The following is a 26,889-nucleotide window of genomic DNA, read 5'->3' as shown; positions in this document are numbered from 1 at the left end:
GGAGCTGGTGTCGAGGAGTGGGATGGCCACAGCTGGTTCATTCTTTCAAAAACAGAAAAGCTACAAGATTACCAATAGGAGTGGACAACATAGAACAGAATTGGATTCGGTGGAGGTAAGGAAGCAACAGTGGTGAAGGGTTAAGGATTGTAAGGCAGTGGTGGGAGAGCATGTTGCCACTCGGCACAAGCCTGTGGTGTTTGTGGTACAGATGAAGAAAAGGGAAATTGAGAGCAGCAGTCGGAAAGTTTTATTAGATGGGGGAAATGTAGGGGCAGCGTCATCATAGAGTACAAGGAGAGATTGAGGGCTAGATATTAGCAACTTAGCGAAGAAGGAGAAGGTTTGGAGGAGTGGACAAAGTCTGGAGAGGCACGTCGGGGAATTGTAGAGTTTTTTTTTTTTTTTTTTTTTTTGTGTCGAAGGATATCAGGAAAAGGTGCATCATCTCGGGATAGAAACCAGGTATGGTGGACGGAGGAGGTAGTGAAGACAGTTGGTGAAATGGAGGCTTGGAAGAGGATTGACAAGATCAAGGATAGGGGGAGGCAGATGGATGCGGGGTTGCTGCACCTGTATGGGCAAAATAAAAAAGCAGCAAGGAGAGTGGTGAATAAGGTGAGGAATGATATGGAAGAGGAGGTGTCCAGCAAGTTGGAAGGGGATGGTGGGAGTATGATATATATATATATATATATATATATATATATATATATATATATATATATATATATATATATATATATATATATATATATATATATATATATATATATATATATATATATATATATATATATATATTGGCTCCTGATGGGGATGAGGATTGCAAGGGCATAAAGGGTGGGGGAGGAGGGGGAGTGATTGATGATTGTGGTGGGAGGCTCGTGGCAGAGAGGGGGTGGTGATGAAGGTGTAGGAAGGCTATTTCAAAGAGCCTGTTGAACCGGGAAGGAAGTTATGGCGATCTGGAGCTACCGTGTTATGTTGAGGGAAAAGTAGAGTTGGTGGGGATCACAGAGGAGGAAGTGCTCACAGCATTGAAGAGGATGAAGACAGCAAGAGTCAGGCATTGATGAGGTGCGTACAGAGATGATAATTGCAGCGGGAGAAGTTGGAGTCAGTTAGACGAAGAGGCTGTTGAAAATAAGTATGAGAGAGGGTTCAATTTCAGAGTAGCGAAAGACAGGGTTAATTGTACCGATATGGAAAGGGAAGGGAAATGTTCAAGATCCAGTGGTGTAGTGGTTGGAGCACCCGTTCTGAATCTGGGAGGATTGTGGTTCAAGATGATCCAGGAAGTACAGGGGCATTACACTCCTTAGTCATGTAATGAAGGTGCCGGAGAGAATTCTGGACGGGAGGATAAGGAAGGGGGTGGACGTGGAGAAGAGCAGCAGGGGTTTAGAAAGGGTAGGGGGACAAAGGATGTGATGTTCATGCTAAGACAGCTGGTGGAGAAGAGGTTGGAGGTGCAATTTGAGATGGACCTGGAGAAGGCCGACGGCACTGTCGCGAGAGAGATGGTGATGGTGACACTGAGATTGATGGGAGTGCTGGAAGCAGAAGTCGGGTTGGTGGAAGGGCTTTGGGAAAACAAGGGAATGAAGGGAAGAGTTTTGGTTGTTCCTGGAATGCCTGAGGAGTTCAGTGTGAACATTGGTTTGAGACAGGGAAGCTCTCTGAGCCCACTCATATTTATCATGGTGATGGAGCTGGAAAGCAGGAAGGTAAACATGAAGCCTATTCTGTGGAGGATGTTGTACAAAGACGATGTGGCTGTTGTGGTTGAAAGTGGTGGGAAATGCTGGAAGTACTGAGGGAGTGGAAGGAGGCATTTGAGAAGCATGTGCTGAAGAGGAGTATGATGGAGAAGACCAAGGTGATGTGGGTCGGGCAGCAGAGAAAATAAGATCGGACAGGGAAATAGGTTTGAGTATCTGGGGGGGGGGGACAATGATTGGGGATGGTAAGTTGGAGGCAGTTGTGCGGATGAGGATTCAGGTGGTTGCGAGTGTGGAGGAGGGTGGAGGGATTGATGACAGACAAAAAGTTCGAAAGGAATTTGAAAGGAAAGGTTCTGATGTCGGGTGTAACGCCAGCTTACCTTTACCATCTGGACCCGGTGGCACTGACAGAGGGACAACAACAGAAGCTGCAGGTTTGTGAGAACAACTGGGCCAGGAGGATTGTGGGAATGAAGAGGGTGGATAGAAGGAAGATGAATGAACTGAGGCAAACATACTCAAATGTAATACCATGTCCTCTGGCAAGGGTAGTTACGCAGCTGTTGGATATTTGACCCTCTTGTGAATGATGAACTCACCAGACTCGGTGGTGTCGTGGTTGGGGCGTCCATTCTGAATCAGGGAGGTTTGTGGTTCAAACCCCGGCCGAGTCATACCAATGACTTTAAAAAATGGTACATGCTGCTTCCTTGTTTGATGTTCAGCATTAAAAAGTATAGACGGACAATCACCATAGGTTGGCATCCATGGGGAGGAGGAAATTCCTCGTTGTGAAATGCCCTGCTGAGTGCGGTGAGAAAAGTTGTGCCATTGTTGTGACGTCGATGGTACCCAGAGTGTAGCGGGAAGCTCAGTATCTTTGTCTCGTCTAGCAGTCTTGTGTTGTGGTGTGTGTGTGTGTGTGTGTGTGTGTGTGTGTGTGCACCAGCTCCACTACAAACCTAAGATGATGAATAAGATAAAATATATCACTCTTGATGACAGTTCTGTACATGGGAACATGTTGGGATGGGCAAGGAGGTAAATATATGTTCCCAAAGGTTATGCTAACCACCAAAGGAAGGAATGCAAAGCTGAGGTTTCAGGTGAAGCCCTTCTTTGGAGCAACAGGGGAGTAATTGGACAAAAATGTGAAGGGCTACCACCTACTGCTTTCTCATGTGACAGGCTACCACCTGAAACCTCAGCTGTACTTTGATTCCCACTGTGGTTTAGCAGAGCCTTGAGCAAATTTCATCTCATAAATAGGGCTGGCAGGATGCCCAAGAGATATGCACAGATGTCTCTGAGCCGTCTAACTTTGGTTTCAGTCTTCGCCCAGCTACAAAATGTCACCCTGAGCCTGATTTCTCACAGGCAGGGGGAAGTAAGTTGTAAAAGAGGGTGCACCAGCTGTGGTGAACTTCCGATTCAAATTGCATTGGGACATGAGATTCATTGGGACACAAATTGCATTGTTGGCACTTCCAAACACCTCCAGCTTTGCGGTACTTGAGCAAAATTCTACACCGTCTCGACCAATCAAATTTGCCGTGTGCTCTCAGGTTGGAGTAACAGTGAGATTCAGGTAGAATGGTGGCACCTGGCGATGCAACGACAGAGTTAACTTCGTCCAAAATTTCTGTTTGTTCAGTGCATCTTTTTCTCAAAGATTGCTCCACATTCATCAGTTTCTCAATGAAAGTTGAATAGCCAGAAAACATCATCTATCTAACCTCAAGATTGTACTTTCAAACTTGTCTCCCTCCTCTAGAACCTGGTGGCACCTTGTTAAGTCTGTCTCTGGTTGTATGCTCCCCTTCCATTTGTTCCCTCTCTTGAAATGGCACTCGAGCTGACTCCGCTCGTGAGAAGGTTGAATAACTCAATTCTGTGTTTGCTTCCAAATCTTGTGCACCTCACCCCTCAGTCTCGGCACGTACCCTTCCCTGTCTTTCTCAACAGCTCCTGGACTCTGTCTTCTCCATCTTAGAAGATGTAGAACTTTCTATCAACCACCGACTGACTCTGCTTGTGGACCAGACGGCATCAGCTCCCGTGTCCTAAAAACCTGCTCTGTTGCTCTTGAACTTCCTCTCTCTGCTCTTTTTCACCTTGTCATTTACCCTATAATAGGTCATCTTGCATCTGCTTGGAAATCAGCCAACAACTCCACCCATGACTTACTGACTTCCTCCACTCTTGTAGTAGTACAGTCAAAATGTCGGATGACCTCCCACAAATTGCAACAAAAGCAAACTCAACAGATTTTGATTCCTGGATATGTCCTCAGTGACAGAAAAAAGTCCTAAGGGATCCTCCGGGGGGGGGGGGGAAAGTCCTGAAATCGTGGAAATCCAATATGGCTGCCACCCGGCTTCGGGGAAAATGAGAAAATTGTAAAGATTGATATTTTAATATGTAAATTTATGTTTTTCTGCATTCCTATTGTTTCTAGTTATGGTCAGTATATTGATATACAAGAATAATTATAAAAAAAGTGAAATATATTGAGGGTAAAATAAAAAATTATAGCTTTTTTTGTCCAAAAATGTCAATTTTTTTGTCCCGAAAAAAAAAAAAATCTTTACCTGATACCGATTTTGGCTCCTGGACCAAAAAAAATAAATGTTGAAGACACAACATGAAATCGAGTCTATGGCAATACAATATAATTATGTAAATCATTGAAACGTGACAAAATTCACAATTCCACTCGGGGCAATCACATCTACCTGATGAAGGTTTTGAAATTAAAATTCGCATTAAACTCAGAAACTACATCCATAAAAAACTTACTATACATGTTGAGAAAAATCAAGCGTATTAAAGTTGGAACTCGACAATGTTGTCATCATCCTCATCATTGTCACATGGAGTGTTTGTGCAGCCAGAGCCCATGCAGTTTCCACAAGCTGGAGTGCACTCAATGTTGTGCTTCTCGCATGTCCATCTCATGGTGCTACATTCAGCCTGGCAGTTGCACCTAATGACACGTAACATCTTTTCAGGAGCTGGAGCTATTGATGTCTGAAGTGGCACAAAACTCTCGTCAAACTTCTGCCAACCTCAGTCTGTCGGAAGAAGTTCATCTGCACATCCCTTCCATTCTTGGACTTGCAGATACATGCACAGGCTGTGATACTTTGCTGCTTCTGATGTTGGTGGTAACGTCTGTGGTTGCACATGAGAGGAGCTCCAAGCCACCTTGTCCCAGTACCGCTGTTACCGGAGGGTGTCCAGGGTGTGACTTGACTTTCCGTTGTAGATTATCACCAATGTTTTTTTCTCCTGCATCTGCCACATCACATATGGAAGCTGGATATGTATCCAAAACCTTGGCCTACTCACGGAATGTGTTGTTTGCTTTGAACTTTTTGAGGCAAGCTCCCTTTCCAATCCCATGAAGACGAGATGTCGTGTCGCACCCAAGAACTGCATGTAGAAACAGTATGTGCTTGCATATGTCTGTACCAATCATTTTCTTCGTAGCCTTGATGTTCCAGATGTGAGGCTTCATGTTCTTCTTTTAGCTCGGGACAAAAGAAGGTCATGGGATTCTAAGCTTGTATGGCAGCATAGGAGGACGAGGAGGTCTGTGTCATCACCAACTCACACAGTGTTGGTGACAGTAGCAGACTGCACGGCCTTCAGTACAATCAGGAGATCAGCATCCCCTGAGGCATGGCGTGTCTCTCAGTTCTTCTTCTGAATCTCTTCACTCAACACAAAAATGAATCGCTGTTTATTCTGCCTATTGGCAAGAAACTGTTCCTTCTTCATTGTGAGACGCATGTCAGCTGTAAAAGTCACAGTAGTGCCAGCATTCCCTTTAGACCGTCTCTGGTGTGTCATGTCCTTCGTGTTGGTACTCTCATAACCATCAAACATGACTGGCATCTCTGTACTTCTTTGTAACATAATCAGTGAATTGGTGGCATATGTCTCTGTATGTAGATCCACGAGAACATGGAATGCGTTGAGCAAGTGCCCCGCCATCCAAAACATAGTTGCCCATCATTGGGGATATCGGCTGGGACATCGGATCCAAGAAGATCCCAGATGGCATCAGCAAAGACTGGCTTGTGTGCTTCTCGGAGCTGAAGAGAGGAATCAGAGGGCTGGTGGATAGCTGCGCAGTTCATATTTGAAGACCGACTCCAGTTCTTCTGCTGTCTGTGCAACAGTGATCAGTCTCTGGAAGAGGAGTTGTGGGTCAACCTGGACTTGCTCTCCATCAATCTTGACAGATGACTTCATGCCGAGGGTGACAACTTGGTCTTTCCTCTGAAATGTGTACTCGGCAGGTATTTTCCCATCCATAGATTTCAATATTTTGGCTCCTACAGCATGTGCTGTATCGACGTTGACGGTGGGGTGTGCATGAACTCCAGTGGCAATGTTCCTCAGACGTGGATCACTACTGAATGGATTCCGTTCCTGTAAATACTGAAGAGCTGATAGTGTCCTTCCAGTCACGAGATTGTCTTGCCTTGGTCATGTCCTTCTTCTGCTCTCCAGTGTTGTAGTTCACACCTGTGAGCTCCTGCATTGCCTGGTTTATTTCTGCACAGGCAGGCATTGATAGTAGCCATACCAGCCATTGTTGCTCTGTCATTTCTCGCCCTTTGTGTGAGCCCCCCGCTGGTCTTCAAACTTCTCATCAGAACTTGTTCGATGATCAGGTCAGATGAAAGACCTGCCCACAGGCGATCAGTTCATCCAACCACATGGAACCCCCTCATCAAAACGTTGTTGGACATTGGGATGTTGAGTTTTGAGGTTTGACATCTGCTGCAGATACACCCTCGCAGATTTGGCATACAGGTTGTGGCCCGAGGCTGCCAGGTAAGGCAGCATTTCCTGGATGGCCTGTAGATGTAGTGCCCAGTTCCCAGTGTGCTCTGCCCGGATGTATTTGCGTAGAATGTCTAGCATGTCCATATACTGAAGTTCTAGAAGATATCTTTGCAGACTCGGCATGCTTCTGAAGGTGGTCTTTGATTCGTTTCAAGACGTCAGACTTGCATACTTCTTCCGACAGACTGGGGTTGGCAGAAGTGTGACGAGGGTTTTGTGCCACTTCAGACATCAATAGCTCCAGCTCCTGAAAAGATGTGACGTGTCATTAGGTGCAACTGCCAGGCTGAATGTAGCACCATGAGATGCACATGCAAGAAGCACAACATTGAGTGCACTCCAGCTTGTGGAAACTGCAGGGGCTCTGGCTGCACAAACACTCCATGTGACAATGATGAGGATGATGACGACATTGTCGAGTTCTAACTTTAATATGCTTGATTTTTCTCAACATGTATAGTAAGTTTATAATGGATGTAGTTTCTGAGTTTAATGCGAATTTTCATTTTCATTTCGAAACCTTCGTCAGGCAGATGTGATTGCCTCGAGCAGAATTGTGAATTTTGTCATGTTTCAATGATTTACATAATTATATTTTATTGCCATAGACTTGATTTCATCTTGTGTCCTCAACGTTTCTTTTTTTTTTTTGGTCCAGGAGCCAAAATCAGTATCAGGTAAAAAAAAAATTTTCGGGACAAAAAATTGACATTTTTGGACAAAAAAGCTATAATTTTTAATTTTACCCTCAATACATTTCACTTTTTTATAATTATTCTTGTATATCAATATACTGACCATAACTAGAAACAATTAGAATTCAGAAAAACATATATTTACATTTTAAAATATCAATCTTTAGTTTTCCCATTTTCCCTGAAACCAGGTGACGGCCATATTGGATTTCCATGATTTCAGGACTTCTCCCCCCCCCCCCCCCGGAGGATCCCTTGGGACTTTTTTTCTGTCACTGAGGACATGTCCAGTAATCAAAATCTGTTGAGTTTGCTGTTGCAATTTGTGGGAGGTTGACCAAATATTTCTGCTAAAATGCCTGTACTGTAGCCAACATGTGGCACTCAGCGGAATCCTTTCATCCCCTCTCCCTGTCAAGGCTAGGCCCAGTGCTATTCCTGATCTTCATCGATGATCTGTTTAAATCTCCGAAAAATCCTCTTTATCTATTTGCTGATGACACCCTCTGCCGTGACATCCCTCATTCTTCACACAGGAAGGCTGCAGCCTCTTTCCCCCTCTTCCCCCTCTTCAGACCTTGACAAAATCACAAGATGGTGAAACACTTGGACGAAGTCTTTTCAATCCTGAAATCTCTCACTAAAAGGACTATCTGGCAACCCCCCCCCGCTCCCAATCTACTTTTTTAACATTCCTCTTGAGGAAGTTCAGTTATTCAAATTTTTGGGTCTCACCATCAGCCATGATCTTTATTTGGCAAACCACATTTCAAAGTTGGCCTGCAAAGCCAGCCGCCGACTGAGCATCCATCCTCTGTCATACAAAGTCCTTCCTTGGCACACCTGAACTCCAATCCACCTACAAGGCCTTCATCCACAGCTTGATGGAGTTTTGCTCTCCCCTCTGGGCTTGCTCCCCTGGCTCACATCATGCTCAGCTTAGTGCCGTGGAAAGCAAGGTGTCCAAGATTATTGGAATCTCCCACGATGAAGCTGAGTCTATGGGTCGATCACTTCACCATCGCAGACAGGTCGGTGGTCTGTCTTCTACCACCTCCTTTCTGGTCTTGCACCCACTGCTCTTTCTGTGCTATGTCCCCCCCCCCCCAGGTTTCTGCAGGGCACACACAGTCTGCAATCAACCCCCTTCTGGTTAAACTCCACAAATCCAGGATCACTACTCACCTCCACTCATTCGTTCCTCTTTTATCCCGCATGTGGAACCAACTTCCACATCCTCTTCAATCTCATTCTTCCTTCCAGGTCTTCAAGATAGCTATTCACCACCATCTGAGATCATCCCCAATCCAAAAGCACGACATTTTCTACCCTCGTTAATCCCTCCTCGTCCCACATTTCCATTTTTCCCTTCAGAGTTCCTTTCTGTTTCCATATTGCCCACACTGTGCATCCTCTCCTGAACCTCATTCCTCCCCACACCCATTATTTGTCCATATCTGCCTCTAAATTATATCTGGGCTTTCAACTCTGCTGTTCGTGTTTTCCCCTTCTCTCCACTGTTCCTTTTGTCCTGTTGTGTGCTGATCTGTTCAGTGTACTACTACTAGCTCTTCCATGAGCCTCGACTATGTATCCCCAAAAAAAACAAACACTGCTCTATCAGTTGAAGCAAAGACTTTTAATTTTGCTTTGGTTTCATCGTGATCAGATAGTATGTTCTGTAATTAAATCATGGAGAGAGTTACAGTGTATTCTTCGTATGCGGTAAAAGGGATGGGGGGGGGGGTTTGAACCGGTGCACAGCTGATGCGTACAAGGGGATCAAGTATTCTGCTATATTTGTGTACATTATATATAGGTGACCCACGAACTCGTTCTCTTCAAAATCCACTAAATGTAGTGTCGATACTCAACTGTTTTGTGATCAGTTTTTGGTTCCAGGTTCTTGATGCACGTTTGTGCAATTGGAGGAAGACTAAGTGAGGGGAGCACTTGATGCACTGTACTTGGGAGGAGACACTGAAGCATGTGGAGTGGTGCAGTGCTGCTTTCCGGAGTCATCTTGTTCTTCATCCCAAACCAAATGGTGTCGCCATTTGGCATTGATGAATTTTCAACATTTTGGTCAGAAAAAATTTGGAAATTATTTTTTCACTTCTTTTCTTCCCAAGGTACTTTCATATCTAATATGACATCATGTGGTTCCTCAGACTTCTATGATCATGATCTACTGTGAATAGAAACGTAGGCAATGACCCCAAAAAGGAAATTTTCAATGTTGAATGAGCTTTTGTCCTTGAGCCGAATAGCGCAGAATTTTACAGGTTGTCCACAAATTACTGTTCCAAATTCAAACCGTAATAAAACCGATTGAAATGGGCTACAACAAGGCAGTTTTGTGCGTGTGAAAGAACATCTGTCAAAGTTTTTATTGTCTAGATAATCATCCGAATGTGAATGGACTGATGGGGACTGTGCTCGAACCACTCGCAAACGGGTTCAACATCCTCACCACTTGTGCTTGGCCGGCCTGCCCATTTCCTCAGCAGGATGCTACCAGTCTTCATAAACCTTTTGTGCCACTCGTGGGTAGTTTTTCTCTCGTGGCTGCCTTCCATAGGTTGTCCTGAAGTTTCCTTAAACTTGTGTAGCTGGTTTAGTCCCCACAAACACTGCACTTTTTCTTGTGGGTGTGCCCTTTGCATCAATGTGACATCACATGCCACAGGAGATACCAAACAAACTGCAACGTTATAACCCATTTCATTATTTTTATTTACACTGGTTTAAATTTGGAATGGTAATTTGTGGACTGTGTGTGTGTGTGTGTGTGTGTGTGTGTGTGTGTGTGTGTGTGTGTGTGTGTGTGTGTGTGTGTGTGTGTGTGTGTGTGTGTGTGTGTGTGTGTGTGTGTGTGTGTGTGTGTGTGTGTGTGTGTGTGTGTGTTTTAACAGGAAATGATCGGAACTCAGCACCTCTCACCCACTGATATTTCTCGTATTTCCCATATTCTATATTTTTGTGAGTCTGATTTGCATTAAGGAACATAACAGTTTTGGTTCACCATTATGAAATTGCCACACTTTAATTTATATACTGATAATTACGTTAAAAAGACGACTTGAATTACAGATTCACATTCACATTGGCAAGTTAAAAGTTCCCGGCTGGCAGAAGCAAGTCAGAGAAAACGCACAAACAGGACATGTGTAAAAGGCCTTGTTAGCATTAAACACATCATTTTGAAAGTCCCATGTTGGAGAGAATAAAAGAATTAATTATTTATTATATACTCTTATAAGGATTTGTTTTTAAAAGTTGCAAGTTTCTTGGATTATTGTGATGATATAATTTGTATAACCTTTTGAAAGCCCTCTCTCTCTCTCCTCTCTCTCCTCTCTTCTCTCCTCTCTCTTCTCTCCTCTCTCTTCTCTCCTCTCTCTTCTCTCCTCTCTCTTCTCTCCTCTCTTCTCTCCTCTCTTCTCTCCTCTCCTCTCCTCTCTTTCTGTCTCTTTCTGTCTCTTTCTGTCTCTTTCTCTCTCTCTTTCTGTCTCTCTTTCTGTCTCTCTTTCTGTCTCTTTCTGTCTCTCTTCTGTCTCTCTTTCTGTCTCTCTTTCTGTCTCTTTCTGTCTCTTTCTGTCTCTCTTTCTGTCTCTCTTTCTGTCTCTCTTTCTGTCTCTCTTTCTGTCTCTCTTTCTGTCTCTCTTTCTGTCTCTCTTTCTGTCTCTCTTTCTGTCTCTCTTTCTGTCTCTCTTTCTGTCTCTCTTTCTGTCTCTCTTTCTGTCTCTTTCTGTCTCTTTCTGTCTCTTTCTGTCTCTTTCTGTCTCTCTTTCTGTCTCTCTTTCTGTCTCTCTTTCTGTCTCTCTTTCTGTCTCTCTTTCTGTCTCTCTTTCTCTTTCTCTTTCTCTTTCTCTCTCCCTCACCCCCCTTCCCTTCATCCCATATACATTATTGTTTGTTCTTTTTTACAGGTCATTCCCAGATATTTAAATTTGAGGTACAGCCAAAGGAGTTGGTCGCTGGTCACTCAGCTTCAATTTCTTGTTCAACAAATGATGAGCCTGAAACTGAAAATCTCACCATTTTATGCCAGGCTGTTTCGACACAATCTTTGATCAACAGTCACATTGGGAAACATATTGCACAGATCAACTTCACGGTTTCTTTCCAACACGACAATATCACTTGCCTTTGCTGTCCTGATATGAACGATACGAAGAAATGTGGAAAGAAACATTTCGTACACCGTATCAAATGTAAGTACACTTTCATTACTGCAATGAAGCTTTGTGTGCAACTTATTTTGATGTCGATGTACACTTTTGCTGCTGTCCATTTTCAATATATAATCACCATTCAGATGGTGATTAAAATTTTTCTTTTGATCAAATTTTGTTTTCATTTCACAACATTTAAGAAGTAGACTGCATGTCACACTACTTGTTTACCTATTTAATAAAATCAACCAATAATAATCTATCTCTCTTGAATGTGACGGATTTGGAGTAACGATTATAAATCCAGTTTTAGGTGACAAAGTCAGTTGGTCAATGTAATGCTCTTGAGGAGAGGAAGTTTATCTCAGCAATGTCACCCTCAAATTTGTACATATGACAGTGTTGTTATGTGGTCCATGGTCACCACAGTCACATTTTGTGGAACTCCTAATATGCTGCTTGTGCATCTCATGGCCACATCGACCAATGACCATGTCCCGTTCGTTCATGTCCTGAAGGCCGATTGAAGGCCTTGCCATGTTTTCCAATGAGTCATTCGGTCTTAATGGATGGGGAGATCCCAGTTGTTGTTTGTGCGGATGACCTCCTTGTATCCGACTGCGTCTCAGAAAATGTTGTTTTTGGTGGGGGAGGGGAGTGGGGTCGGGGTGAGCAACATTAAATCAATGTAAATTTCAGGGTTCCGGTGATAACACGTGTTGCAGAATTCAGCTGGACATCCACATGTTTAGACTGAGTGTTTGCAGCCCAGACAGGTGTGCAACAGTCAGCTCTTGAGCACACCAATGCCATATCCAAGATGTGAAATAATGTTGTGTTGGCATTCTGGCCTGTACCAGCAATTTTTTGCACTGTGTTCAACTTTCTCAATCTTCACAGCTCTTCTTCAGATGTGTTTGGGAAAGGACAAGGTATCATTGAGTGTCACACGTCGGTCGGTTGGGATCGGATCGTGTTGTACTTTTTCGCTGCAAAAGGTAATATTGAGACTGACCAGTGCCTTGTGGTTGTCCAGGTGAAATGCTGAGGTGGCAGATTTTGTTGTGTTTGGACACAACCTCCACTTGCAAAAATATTCTGCCATTATCAACATATCCAACGTCAGCATGTCTGCAATTTCTCTGAAAGTCTTCGCCTGTGTGGTTACTGCCAGATCATCGGCATATAAAGTTTTCTTCAAAGGGGTACCAGGCATGTCACTTGTATACATGTTAAAGAGGTTTGGGCCAAGGACACGTCCCTGCGGGAGGCCATTATTTATGGTCCTTGGTCTACTTGCTTTGTCCCAGAGTTTGATACAGACCCATCAATTGTCCAGAAATATGCACAGGAGGCAGAGCAACTTGGCGCATGGGAGTAATTGGGACAATTTTAGTATTACACTGCGTTTCCAAACAGTTTCACATGCTGCAGAGGTCAATACGTGTGGCAGCTCTGGTATTGGAGTTGCACTGGGAAGCACCCAGTCACAGCAGTTTCAGTGCAGCCTGAATCCAGCTTGTTCTGGAGTAACACGTGCCTCGGTGATCGAGCTAATCCTTTGAAGGATATTAGATACAGAAGAAGGCCATTCAGCCAATCATGCCTGCACCACATCAACACCAGATCAATTCGTATGAAAAAGAAAAATGCAAAATGTTCTTTTTTTTGTATTTTTTGTGGGTGGTTGAGGGGGTGAGCAAAGGCGGTTCTTGGGTGAGAAACACATAACATCAAGCACATATACCACCCCTTGACGAGACCCCCCACAAACAACACTCTGCACAGATGTGCACAATCACCCATCCATACTCAAGCTACCTAAAAGTCTTGCCAACATCCCCATACCCCTCTATCTCCATAACTTCCAAGTTCCTATCTAATTCTAATTTAAATCCATCTGCTGTTTCTGCTGCCACTACCTTTCCAGAGAGACCATTCCATGCATTAACTACTCCCTGAGTGAAAGTCCCCTTCCTTACTACCATCTTAACTCTCCTCTTCTTTACTCTCAGGCTATGGCCCCTGGTCCTATCACTGTCTACTCTGTTGAATAATTCATCTTCACTTATTTTTATCTTTAACATCTCGATGCTATCTCCTCATAACCGCCTCCTTTCTCGTGAATAAAGCCCTGTCTCCTTCAGCTGCTCCTCCGAGCTGAGTCTGGCTCAGCTCGGAATCAATCTCGTAGCCCTGTGCTGAACTCTCTCTATGGTACATGACCAAAATGTTCTTGCTGAACTGTGGTCCAAAAACTGTACGTAATATTCTAGATATGTGGCCCTCACTAAATTCCTGTACAATGTTAACGCCACCTCTTTTGATTTATGAATGATCCCCCTTCCGAATACAACCTCAAACCCGATTTGCTTTACCTGGAGCTGCCTGGCACTGTGCTGCCTGTTTACCTCCCATATCTAATACCACCCCCAGATTGTTCTCCTGTGTGACACACTCCCAAATTACCCCTTGCATCCTGTAATCTCTATTTTCATTGTTCTTCCCCATCCCCAACACCGACACTTGCTCAGGTTAAATTACATCTGCCAATCTTTTTCCCAATCTATACAAGTATCAATACTTTCTTGTATCTGATCACCACCCCCTCTGCTATCCACTTTACCTCCAAGCTTTGTGTCATCTGCAAATTTGGAAAGCCAACTCTTTACCCCATTATACAAATCGTTGATGTAGATAATGAAGAGTAATGGTCCGGGTACTGATCTCTGAGGTACCCCACTACTTTACATCCTCCCACGATATATTTTTTTTATAAAGTTTATTTTTTTTTCCACTTTCTTCACTGGTATTATCGAATGCCTGATCACGGTACCTACGAATCACTGGGTACATTGCACATTATGAACCTCCCATCTCTATTGTGGTAGATGTACACTGGGTACATTCTCAACACCCGGAGATACCAGCGTTCGTGGCTTCATTTCATTTCCGCAGATGCCATAAGCTTAAGAATCTCTTTAACTAAGCTAAATTACAAAATGTAAGCTTGAATTGAATTTGGCAGCAGTTCCGTCTGTGAAAAAAGTGTTAATTTGTCGAATTTGGACAGAGTTTCATATTTTGGGCGTCTCCGGGAGGTGTGTGTTTAATATGGTAGGTCGGCGATCGCTAATCACTTCCCAAACCAGTCGTTCCTTATCAACCGTTTCGTTGGAGTACTTAAGCCACTTGGTGAGTGCTCTACAATATTCGCACTGTTACTGAACACTGTATAACGAGCGACGTAAACAATGTACAGGGGCCACTCGACTGCATTGGCCACATGCTGTTCTGCTGTGTATGAGGCGATGGCTGGCTCGTTGAAAATGGGCAATTTTGTTTTACACCATGTTTCCCGTTTTTGTATGATCTTTTCATCATATGATCCGTCACTTCGGCAAAGATAAATACCAAGAAACAACAATGAAACATTTTGTGAACATCGCAGCAAGATAGCTGAGAGGTACACACGCTCGCACTCAGCTGTCTAGCCTGGGTTCAAATCCCGACCCAGCTCTAAACTGTCAGCCTGGTATTTCACAGGCAGGGTGATTCATCAATGTGTGTGCCGTAAAACTGGATGCCACATCTGCTGCAATCCCCCTTCTTCCTCTCTCCCCGCTCCCATCTCTCTCCCCCCAACCATCTGTACCCCCTCCCATCTCTCACCCCTCTCCTGGGATATGTGGCATCCATGCTGAACTGATCAAGGTTGGTGGAAATGCTGTACTTGTGTCATTGCATGCAGTTCTGTACTCTGCCTGGAACACAGGCATCATCTCAATTGACCGGAAGAGGGGCCTTATTGTCCCTCTCTGGAAAGGGAAGGGTGATCGCCAAGACTGCAACAACTACCGAGGGGTGACTCTGCTCTCAGTGCCGGGCAAGGTCTTTGCTCGGATAATTATTGATAGGGTTCGCCACCATCTGCTTGAGCACCAGCGTCCAGAGCAGTCAGGCTTTACACCAAAGAGGTCAACGATTGACCGTATCCTTGATCTTCGGGTCCTCACCAAACGCAGACGAGAGTTTCGGCAGGGGCGACTTGCAGCCTATGTTGATCTCTGCAAAGCGTTTGAATCTTTTTTTTTTGTATACCTTATCGAGGCTTGTGTGAGAGCTAACACACAACACACAGCAAGGGGGCGTGAGACAAGATGGGCGGGAGTGGGAGGGACAAAACAGTGGGGAACAGACACATGAGGAGATCTGTGGAAGGGAGAGGGATGGGACGGGGAACATGGGGAATAGAAGATGGACATTACAGGGACTTTCAGGAAGGAAAGCAGGGAATTTGAAGGAAGTGGGTTTGGGGTGGATTAATGGGGGTAGAAAAATTTGAGGATTTGGATGGGGGATGATAGGTGGTGGTGAACAGCTGATTTGAAAGCCTGGAGGGAAGAATGAGAAAGAATAGAGTGAGGGAGTTTATTCCAAAGGTGGGAAAAAAGAGGAATGAAAGAGTGAAGGTGAGCAGTGATTCGTGATTTTGGTAGTTTTACCAGAAGGGGTTGTTGGCGGACCTTGAGCGCCCTGTGGAAATGTGGTGGGGACAAATCGCAGAGAGAGCAGGCGGGGGGGGGGGGGAGGGGGGGTGAGGCTTGAGAGGAGCCGGTAGAAGACAAAGTCCAGCGACCAACCTGCGGTGATTGAGTGAGAGGCCCAAAGACTCGGCCTCATTGCGGGAGATGCCGATGATCCGAAATACCCTGGTTTCTACAGCGTGAAGCTGAGAAAGGTGGGAGGCAGGAGCACCAGCTCAGAGGGGAGAGCAGTACTCCATCAGGCTACGGACAAAAGCTTTGTAAGTGGTCAGGAGTTCAAGAGGGCTGAGGAAGGATTTTGCACGACGGAGGATTCCCAGTCGGCGACTGGGTTTGGAGGCGAGGTTTGAAATGTGACTTTCCCAGGAAAGGTCATGGCAAATAGTGAGACCCAGAAGCTTGAAAGAAAAGACGACTTTCAGAGGAATGTTGAGAAAGTGGATGGGGGGGGGGGGGTTCTAAACGGTCCTTTCGAAGAGACAAAGTGAGAGTGAGATTTTGTCCGGATTGAAAGACATGTTCCACGTGTTGGACCAGTTTGTGATTTTATCCAGATCAGCAGTGAGCGAACAAGCTACTGCTTGCCGGTCTGAGGGATGACCGATGGTACAGCAGAGGGTGGAGTCATCAGCAAAGATATATGGAGGATTTTCCAGAGAGTCCGAGAGATCATTGATGAAAACCAGAAAAAAGAACAGGGCCCAGAACGCTACCTTGAGGAACTCCAGCCTGGACAGGAAGGGGGGATGAAAGAACTCCATTTAGGGCCACATGTTGACTGCGACAGGAGAGGAAGTCTGCGGGCCATGACTGGAGATGGCCTTGGATACCATATGAAGAGAGTTTGGTGAGTAGGGCAGGGTGCCAGACTGTGTCAAAAGCACGTGATATGTCCAGGGATACGGCTCGGATTTCCTGTCTGGCATTGAGGACCTCCATCCATTGTTTTGAGAGCAGAAGCAGCATATCCAGGGTAGAGTGACCTGGTCTGAAACCAAATTGATGATCGGAAATCAAGCCATTGGAGAAGAGGAAGGATTTAATGTCTGAAGCGATGATGGATTCCATAACCTTGCTGATGATTGGGAGAAGGCTGATTGGTCTGTAGTTACAGGGATCTGTTTTTGCACCTTCTTATGCAGGGCAGTGATGTTTGCTGATTTCCAAGCAGATGGCAGATGACCTTGGGCAAATGAGAGGGTGAATAGAACAGAGAGAGGGTGAGCAAGAGCAGAAGAGCAGGCTTTGAGGACACGTGGGCTGATGCCGTCTGGACCGGTTGCAGAATCTGAGTCGAGATTTGACAGCAAGCTCTCCACCTTGTCAGGAGAAAAGGACACGCAGTCTAGGGACAGTTGGGTGCAACTGGGTAAGGTGGGTAGAGAAAGTGATTGGTTTTGGACACAAGATTTAGTTGCAAACACCAAGTTTAGGCATTCAGCTTTTTCACGTGCGGTATCAGCAGTGCGGCCATTTGAGGTAATCTCTGATCTCTGGTGCCATCTCTGACTTATTTCCAATTGTTACTGGAGTTCACAGGGGTATGTACTGGCCCCCACACCTTTCAGCACTTGTATGGACTGGATTCTGGGGAGGATGTCGGATAGATCAAGCTGCGGTGCATCATTTGGGAATGTCAAGATCTCTGACCTTGATTTCGCAGATGATGCAGTCATCTTTGCGGAGACTGGATATCATTTTTGGGGGCCCTCGAGGTGTTGAATGAGGACTTGGAGCCGCTTGGATTACTTGTTTCCTGGGTGAAAACTAAAATCCAGGCTTTCACTGAAATCTTGGATGATGCAGTCCTGTTTGTGGTGATGATATTGAGATCACGGAGAGATTCACTTTCCTTGGCAATTATATTCATGTCTCTGCTGGCTGTGAGCCAGATGTCGATACATGTTTTGGTCGGGCTTGGGGAGTCATGGATTCACTGGATCATGGGTTGTGGCGCTGCCGGTACCTGTGCAGGAGGATCAAAGTCCGAGTCTTCAGGTCCTTGGCGCTTCCATTCTTGCTCTACAAAAGTGAGACTTGGACTCTGACCAGGGATCTGAGACGGAGCCTTAATTCATTTGGTTCCAGGTCTCTTCGGAGAATCCTTGGCTATTGCTGGTCGGATTTTGTGTCGAACGAGTGGTTGCTGAGAGAGACTCAAATGAGATTTGTTCCCTACATCGTGCGTGAGCATCAGCTGCGGCTGTATGGACATGTGGCTCATTATTCCTGACACTGATCCTGCTCACCAGATTCTCTCAGCGAGGGAGTCTCGTGAGTGGAGGAGGCCAATGGGCCGACCATGTGCCTCGTGGTTGCAGCAGGTTGATCAGCATCTCTCTGAGATGGGGATGGGCCAGGCATCTGCCTGGGGGATGGACAGATGGAGGTCCCTGGAGTACCGATGGAAAGTGGACGCAGCGACGCGCTGCTCTGGCGCAGGCTCCCATACCTGACTTTACCTTTCCCTCATGCTGCCTCCCATCCCCTTGCACTGCCTCGCACTGCCTTTACCTTTCCCATCCCCTCGCACTGCCTTGCCCCTCCCTCACTCTGCCTGCCCCCTCCCTTGTGCTGCCTTCCCTTCCTTCCCCTCACGTTTGCTATCCCCCTGCCAATTCCACTCCACCACCATTCCACTCTCCAAGGTTGAAGAGAGGAAGGGCTGTCAAAGAATATGAGAAATTGGACAAATTAGCAGTCAGAAATGTTGACAAGTTTTTATTTTTTATTTTTTTTATTTTTTCGCATTCGGAATTGCTGCTCGGATCAATTCAGTTTTTATAAAGCAAAGAATCTCCGGATCATGGCAGTATATCCGAGAGGTATGCATGCTCACTCAAAGCTGTCTCACCTGGGTTTGAATCCCGACCCAGTTATAACCTGTCATCCCAGTGTTTCACAGGCAGGGTGATTCATCAATGAGTGTGCGGTCACTCGGATGGACATTAAACTGGGTGTCACATCTGCTGGCATCCCCCCTCTTCTCTCCTGCTCCACACTCTCCCCTCTCTCCCCTTCCCTGTCTCCTCTCTATCCCTCTCCCACCCCTATCCCACCCCTTTCTCCCTCTCCACCTCCCCTACCTCCTCTCTCCCTCCATTCTATCCCTCCTCCCTCCTCTCTCCCTCCATTCCATCCCTCCTCCCTTCCTCCTCCATCCTTTCCCATTTCTCTGATGCTGATTGTCCTACTGTTAGCTTCTCCCAATCTATATCACCCAACTCTCTCCTCATACCCTCAAAGTTTGCCTTCCTGAAATCTAATATCCTTACCCTACTATCCTGAACTCTAACCCTTAACAGAATCTTTGCACACACAATGTTATGGTCACTTGTTCCCAAATGCTCCCCTACCTCCACAACCATATTGGGATCGTGACTTAAAAGGAGGTCTAACACGACACTCCCCCTTGTGGGCTTATCTACAAACTGGGTTAAAAAGCAATCCTGGACTAAAACTAGGAAATCTTCATCTGCTCTGCCCCTTTCCCTGTTCCTGGACCCAATCTGTCCCTGGCAAGTTAAAATCCCCCATAATCAATCCTCTTCCCTTACCACATTCCCTTTTGAATTCTTCCTGTACTCCTCCTTCCTCTTCCTTCCCACCCGGAGCCCTATAAAAGCATCCTTCCAGTGTCTTAGTGTTTTTACAATCTCTATCTCTAACCACACAGAATCCTCAATATTTATTCCTTCCTTAATGTCACCCCTTTCTCTTGATGCAATGCTGTCCTTTACCCAGATTGGTACTCCTCCTCCTCCTATTCTCTCCTTCCTATCACACCGATACACCTTGTAGCCTTCGAATCCTCTCCTCCTTAAACCATGTCTCACTCACTGCAACTACAACGTACTCCTCACAATCCACTTTGGCTTCAAGCTCTTCCATCTTATTATTTAAACTTCTGGCATTGGTATAGAATATATTTAATTCTTCCCTTCCTGAAATTGTATTTTCTTGCCTGGCCTTACTCGTAACAATTATATCATTTATTCCTTCTTTTTAACTTCCCCAATCGACGTTGACCTAAAAGAATAAGAAAAAAAGCCTGAATTCCTTCCTCAATTCCCACTGCTCACCTTGCTGCCCCCTTTCTATTTAACATACGGCCATCATTCCGGAAACACTCCCTTTGTCCCCTAAATGATTCCCACTGTTTCTTAAATGTAAAACTTTCCTCCCTACACCATTCTTCCACCCAATGGTTGACGTCTATTGCTCTCCTCATAATTTCTATATTGTTCATTAATCTTGGAAGGATCCCAGAAAACATGACTTCACAACCCTTTGCTTTCAGCCGGTTACTCAATATCCTGGATCTATTTTTCAAAACCTCTGAGTAAACTTTCCCTACATCATTCGCACCTCGGTGTACCACAACCAACTTCTTCCTGCCATGACCCAATACAATATCGTTTACCCTTCCTTCAATGTCATAACTCCCCGCTCCTTCAAAACTGTACAGAATTCTATGTCTACAATCCTTCCTGCAGAATGAAGAATCCGCATATTGTTGCAGCCAGGGGTCTGGGCGAGAAGACCACTTGGGTGGGGGGGGGGGGGGGGAGGAAAGCTATCTCGGGTTCCCACTAGGCTCCCCGGAATCGCAGGCCATCGCACACAGATAACTCCATGACGCGGCGGGTCACAAACTGACCGTGAATGCCAATAACTCAACCATGTGATTTAGGGTCCTCCATCTAAATCAGTAACTAATGATAATCATGTGACCTAATTACCAGGGGACACGCTCTCGGTATGCCTTGTCCGAACCGGGTCCCCTTACCGGGTCAGATGCAGCCGAGCGACACTGCCAAGGATGTGCCGGCTTAAAGAACTGATCGTTGGGAATAAAGTCTGCACGGCCCGGCCACCATGGCCGGAAGCGGCCTCATTGGTGCATCTGGCGAGACCTCGCCGAGCTCTGGAATCGTCTCGCTCAGAACCCCGCAATATGAATCGCCTTGCACCGAACTCCCTGGCCATGCTCTGGCGACTGGCCGAGGGCCGCTCCGGTCCCGCATGCACACTCAGGCACCCCCGGTGTGCTGCGGTTGGTGCCGATCAATGTGCTTGTTGTGTACGCACGCCATGCGGCCCTAGCTATCTGGGCCGTACAGCATGCCTCTACTTGGTGGCAGCTGCATCGAGGCGGAGGTGTGGGAGGATGTCTGCCGTCCTCTGTAGACATTGATGACTGCGGTGGTGAGTGAGAATCGATGGTAAGATGCTGTTTGAACCAGCGCGCAGACCCGAACAAAGAGGTGCGCCATGCGCGTCCCATACAATGCGATGTTAAGATGCCATTGTAATCAACGCGCAGACCCGAACGAAGGTGTGTGCTATCCGTGCCCCATTCTGTGCGATGATAAATTATCACTGGGCTGCGTGCGGGTCCGCCATTGTGCATGCGGTTATCTATCACAGTGGTGATCTTCACAAGTGGCTCCCTGCGCGGTGCCGGCCCTGATCTGTGTCATGAATTGAAGGAAAGGATTGGATATAATTATTCGATGCAGAAATGGGTTGAAAAGAACGTGTCCTGTACAGCATTGGCATTTATTGTTTGGTTCTCCTATTCCCTTTGACGCCGTATTGTCGCAGCGGAAGATTTTTCCATCATCCATGTGGTTTAGGCTTATACTGGCCTCCGCAATGATGCATTCTTATAGTGGGGGTGTGTTGCTGCGGTTTTCACAGGCGGCCGTTTGGGTGCGGCGCCTGCTTTGATTTATTTCAGGAATAAGAGGAAAAGAGTGGGAATGAAGATGGAGATATAATCAGACCTAAACTATGAGAGCCACACAAAGCACTTTGTCCCGTTTGACCCATTGGGCATGAGGGAAAGGTCGAACTGTATGTAGAATAATGAAATAACTGTCTGGGGACCACTGTATGAAGGATGCCATTGCCTTGGAGGGATGCTGTTTCCAGAACTGCAACATTCTTTTATCGTCTCATCACCAACACCAACTGTCTCCCACACCTCATTCCTAACAATTTATATTGTTGCACCCTCACCACTGTCTACACTCACTGCACCTTCACCACTACCTGCATTCGTTGAACCCTCACCTCCACAACTGCACCCGCTGCACCTCCACCAAAACCTATACTCACTGCACCCTGACCACTGCCAATCTCAGCAACCTCACTCCACACCCGGAACCAACTCTTATCTGTAAATTCTCACATTCTGCTACTTGCTGCAAATTATCTATCCATTCCTTCAACTCCAGGCTTCATGGCTTGAATGTGTGAAACTCTCCCCAAGTGGGCTATTTCCTCATTCTTTCTACAGCTGTATGCTTGGTGTTGGCTTAATGGTTCGGGTGGCGGGCTTTGGATCCCAGGATCCTGAGTTCAAATCCTGCTCAACTGTTGAATGAATACCAGGTGGGGTTGACTCTGCCTGTCATCCTTCCGAGGTCGGAAAAATGAGTGCCAGCATGCTGGTATCCTGTCGGAGTGGTGACCCGTCCAGGATTGTGCCCAATATCCAAGGAGACTGCTAAAGCAGCACCAACGCTCTGCACAGAGTATGATCCCAATCTCCTCTTCCTCCTCCGACAGCTGTGAGTACCATCTGCTTCCTCTATTGCTGACATGGCCCACATTAAGCAACAATGGCATTTTACCTTCTCCTCTTCATTTTTCCTTCACTCTATTTATAACTCGTTTTCCAAATGCCCAAACTGACTTAAAAGCCAGACTGAAACACTCGGCCTCACCGTCCCTCTTCCAATAAACTAATACAGTATAAATACCCGCTAAACTGCTACGAACACAACTGCAACCTTTATAGATACAAAACCCACAACTCCTGACACAAATCTCAAAAACAAAATATGCCAAACAACACACACACACAAAAAAAACACTTATCTTGATCTGGCACCGAAGCTTGCACAACCTCATGCGAACAACCGGAAGTGACGTCATAACAACCACCAAAAATTAGCCGCTCTAGTAATTTATAGGCCGTGCACATCAGTGTTATCGGTCTGGAGTTCCCAGGATCGTCAGCTGGTATCCCGAGTTTCTGCAAAACAATGGCCACCGCTTCATGGCAGATTCAAGGAATTTGGCCGCTCTCCAATCACATTTGAATAGAGGCCCAGGAACCACTCTTGACCCATCTGAAAAACAAAATATGCAAAACACTGTCACTAGCACGGTGATAAATGAAGTCTGGAGGGATTCTATCGTTCCTGGCAACCTTCCCTCTCTTTGTTACGTCCATGTTGGGCCTGAATGCCTCGGGGAAGAAGCTGTCTGAGACTTCAGAAGATTCTGAGCAGCTGGTCATTGACACTCTTCGTTGCCGCCTGAAGTCCTGCTTGTGATGCTTGTCGAGTGGTTGAGTTTGCGACAAGCTTGGCGGCAACAATGTAAGGCTTGACCTGCAGATTCACAGCCTATGCAGCATTAGCCGCAGTTTGCTCAGAAGGCCCCAGGCTTCATGGCTCGAACGCATGAAATCAGGGATTCCACACAATCCATCCATCTCCGGTGTCTAGCGGCATCTAGGGACCCCGACAAGGCTGCTGCCAGCGGAGGGCCCGTGACTGTTGGTATTGGCGGAGGAGATTCTCATACTCGGAGCTACAACAAGGAAGCTCGGCATGTTTCCATGTATCTGTGCAGAATGTTCTTTTTCACTGCAGTGATGAGAAGGGCCACAAAGTTGTCATACTCCTTTGGAATCTGTGTGATTCGGTGTATTGTTTTCTCAACCTCAGTTGCGAATCAAGACCCGTCTGCCCTACTTCGGTTCCACCTCGCCATCCATTTTGAGGGCACGACAGGGATTTCGATCCCAACATGGCTGCTGACTGGTGGTTGTTGGCTATATGGGAAATGAGGGATTAAGTTTCTGGACAAGTGGAGAGGGGCACCCTCTTTGTCGGTCGACACTTGAGTGAGGATGAGGTTAAAGTCCCATAACCACTTCGTAAACCCAAAAGTACCGTGGTATTTTGCATCGTACATGAGGTGTGTGTCCGCAATTGACATCCATTCTGTCAGAGCTTCCCCCTTTTCCTCGTTAGCTTCTTACCCCAATTCCATGTGATGACTATTGTTGCCTCCGACATATATAAATGGGTGTTCAAGAGTCAATACAACTGCTTGGGGCCACTTTTCACTGGGGGTCTTGTAAACATTAACAAATAATTATTTTGTATGACGGAACTTGTACATTCCATTTGGACATTTCAAACTTGTTTGTGTGATGGATGTGATGGAATTTTTATTGTGCACAATACAGCCCAGGTTACCTGTTTCCATGTTTAGTTGATGTATACTGCAGTAACCTGTCGAGATGGACTTGCCATTGCTGTTGGGCGTTGAAACATTAATGTTATCGGTTTCTGGCTTCATGTCATGGGAAGATGTTACAGATTGTCCCAGGGGATTATACCTTATGATGATGATGAGCAAAGAGGATAGAATTTATCTTTGGAGGATTGACAACCCAACAAAGAGCATCATATTTCGCCATTAATTACACTGGGACTGAAAATAGTATTGGTGAAGAATGTTTTAAGAATTGTGACCTGGAGTATGCTTATGATGATTTTTAGATCCTCGTAGAGGATCTCTAAGTCTGACTCACGTTGTTGTTCTTGTGGACTTTTTTTGTTTCACAGCCGACAGTTTTCATCGAAACTTCCTGAAACTTGCCATATATATGTAGAAATACCCTGTGCACACAGTAACCATCTCCGATTTTGAAAATTCCTCCCAGAAAAAAAAAAAGTTATGACCAAAATATCTCCGTTAATGGAAATCGCCTAAAAAATTATCTCCTAAACTAGGCAAGCTTTTTGAATCCTGTTTGTGGGAATCGAACAGGGCATTAGCAGAGATGAATTACCGCACATATGATGCATCACTCTGACGTCATATCAATTTTTATGACGTCATTCCTATTTTTTGGCTTTTTGTTTCACAACCCAGAGTTTTTATCGGATCTTCGTGAAACTTGCCATGTATATGCAGAAAGCCCACGCACAGGCAGTAACCATCTCCGATTTCGGAAATTCTTCCGAGAAAAAAAGTTGACGTCATAATATCGCCGCTAATGGAAATCGCCGACACCATTATCTCCGAAACTCGGCAAGCTGTTTGAAATTTGTTTGCGGGAATCAAGCCGGGCATTAGCACAGATAATTTATCGCAAACCTGATACATCACAATGACGTCGTATTCGTTTTTATGACGTCATCATTAAGAGGACGAGGATCTTTGCTCATTCGAGCTTGTTTTTTTTTACCATTCTTCAATCCTACCTTGAGTGGTGTTATGCAACAATATACATATCGCTGGTGATAAAGAATACATTGGTGGTATAGTCACAGATTGGCTACCTTTATCTGTGTTGTAGACCGAATGACAAGAAAATTTATGAAACTGTCTCTTGCCATTTCCTCCAAGAACAGGCAAACGATGGTACTCATGATTGCTCGCTTTAATCAAAGGAAAGGCCAACTTGGTTATGATTTTCTACCTCCTTCTTTGTAGACTCAATTTGGGGCAATCCTATTGTAAGCTTAATTCTCTCAGCTCAATATATATATATATATATATATATATATATATATATATATATATATATATATATATATATATATATATATATATATATATTTACTAGCAAATACCACCCGTCGCTTCGCTCAGGAATATTAAGGGGAGGGGGAGTACGGAGGGAGGAAGATGAGGTAGGGGGAGTACGGAGGGAGACCAAGGTGGGGTGGGGGGTAAGGAGAGGAGGGATAGAGGAGAAGGGTAAGGGGAGGGGGAGTACGGAGGGAGGGAGACGAGGGAGGGGGAGTACGGAGGGAGACCAAGGTGGGGTTGGGGAGTGAGGAAGGAGGGAGATTGAGGAGGGGTATGGGAAGGGAAGGCGGTGAGAGGAAGGGAAGGCAGACGTGCGGTGGAGCGTTGATCACGATTCATACCGACTCATCAAAATGCTTCTGCATAGAATAACAATAAAGATGGAAACAAAACAATGTCTGAAATCCATTTTCGACTGGTCATCATATAAATACTGCCAAGAGACAAACACCGCTTTCACACGTCCGGAGACACACTCCCATTCCTGACATTTCCAGAGACAAACTCCCGTCCAGCACATTCGGAGCCAAACACCGCCCAGACTCTTATGGACAGGTTGTTTGTTTGTGTTTTCAATTATAATTGTATGACAACGCCCCCTGTGGTGAATAATAACAGTCATGGAATTGGCTCCCCACAGGGGAAAGACCCTCTCGTGGACAGCCCGTCACTGCCCCTATGGTTGGCAGGAATTGTCCCCGAAGCAGCGGTGGAGAGAGAGTGGCAATTCTTTGTGGGAGAATTGCATACTCAATTGGGGGGTGGGGGGGTCACCCAGATAGCTCGGATGGCAGAGTGTTGGCATAATTTACCAGACCAAAGGACATGGGTTTGATTCCCTGTCTGGTTGTGTAATGTTTCCTATCTATATTATGTTTCTTTGCTTGTTCAATTATATAAGTGTGTACAAACTAGCAGGGTGTGCTTCCACTATGTGTAAGCATACGAACCGTGCCTCCCATTATCTCAAGTCGCTCGCCTGCATTTCATTTTTCATTTATTTATTTTCTTTATTTTTTTTCATTTATTTATATTGTCATTTACGGATGTTTTACGACGGTTTTGTGATTTTTTTTTTTTGTCCTTGGTGTATCAGCTTCATTGTCCATTGGCACAGAAAATTCCGTGCTACCTCATTGTCTCGGGTCATTCACCTGCATTGTTCATTTATTTATATTTGCATTTACGGATGTTTTCCGATGGTTCTGTAATTTTTTTTTCCCGGTGTATCAGCTTCGATGTCCATTGGTGCACA

General features: G+C 45.4%; 1 protein-coding gene across 10 annotated transcripts in view; it reads left to right on the top strand.

Annotated features, from left to right (window-relative positions):
* LOC147017580 (uncharacterized) overlaps positions 1–26,889 on the top strand; it is an 86,237-nt gene that overhangs the window by 7,023 nt on the left and 52,325 nt on the right. For 2 of the 10 annotated variants that reach the window (XM_085847300.1, XM_085847299.1), the window contains exons 1-3: positions 9,437–9,828; positions 10,198–10,264; positions 11,215–11,499. In XM_085847300.1, coding sequence (XP_085703426.1) covers positions 9,709–9,828; positions 10,198–10,264; positions 11,215–11,499 — 472 coding nt within the window. In that variant the 5' untranslated portion in view covers positions 9,437–9,708. Of the gene's footprint in view, positions 1–916; positions 1,081–9,184; positions 9,415–9,436; positions 10,265–11,214; positions 11,500–26,889 lie in introns of those variants that run through there. The other 8 variants (XM_085847305.1, XM_085847306.1, XM_085847303.1 and 5 more) reach the window with 6 other exon arrangements.

The sequence above is a fragment of the Eptatretus burgeri genome, chromosome 11 (genome assembly GCF_056783735.1).
Source record: "Eptatretus burgeri isolate ZD-2024b chromosome 11, Ebu_testis_v1, whole genome shotgun sequence".
In the NCBI taxonomy this organism is placed as follows: domain Eukaryota; kingdom Metazoa; phylum Chordata; class Myxini; order Myxiniformes; family Myxinidae; genus Eptatretus; species Eptatretus burgeri.
The sequence above is the reverse complement of the archived record's forward strand: the minus strand, read 5'-3'. Positions and strand labels throughout refer to the sequence as shown.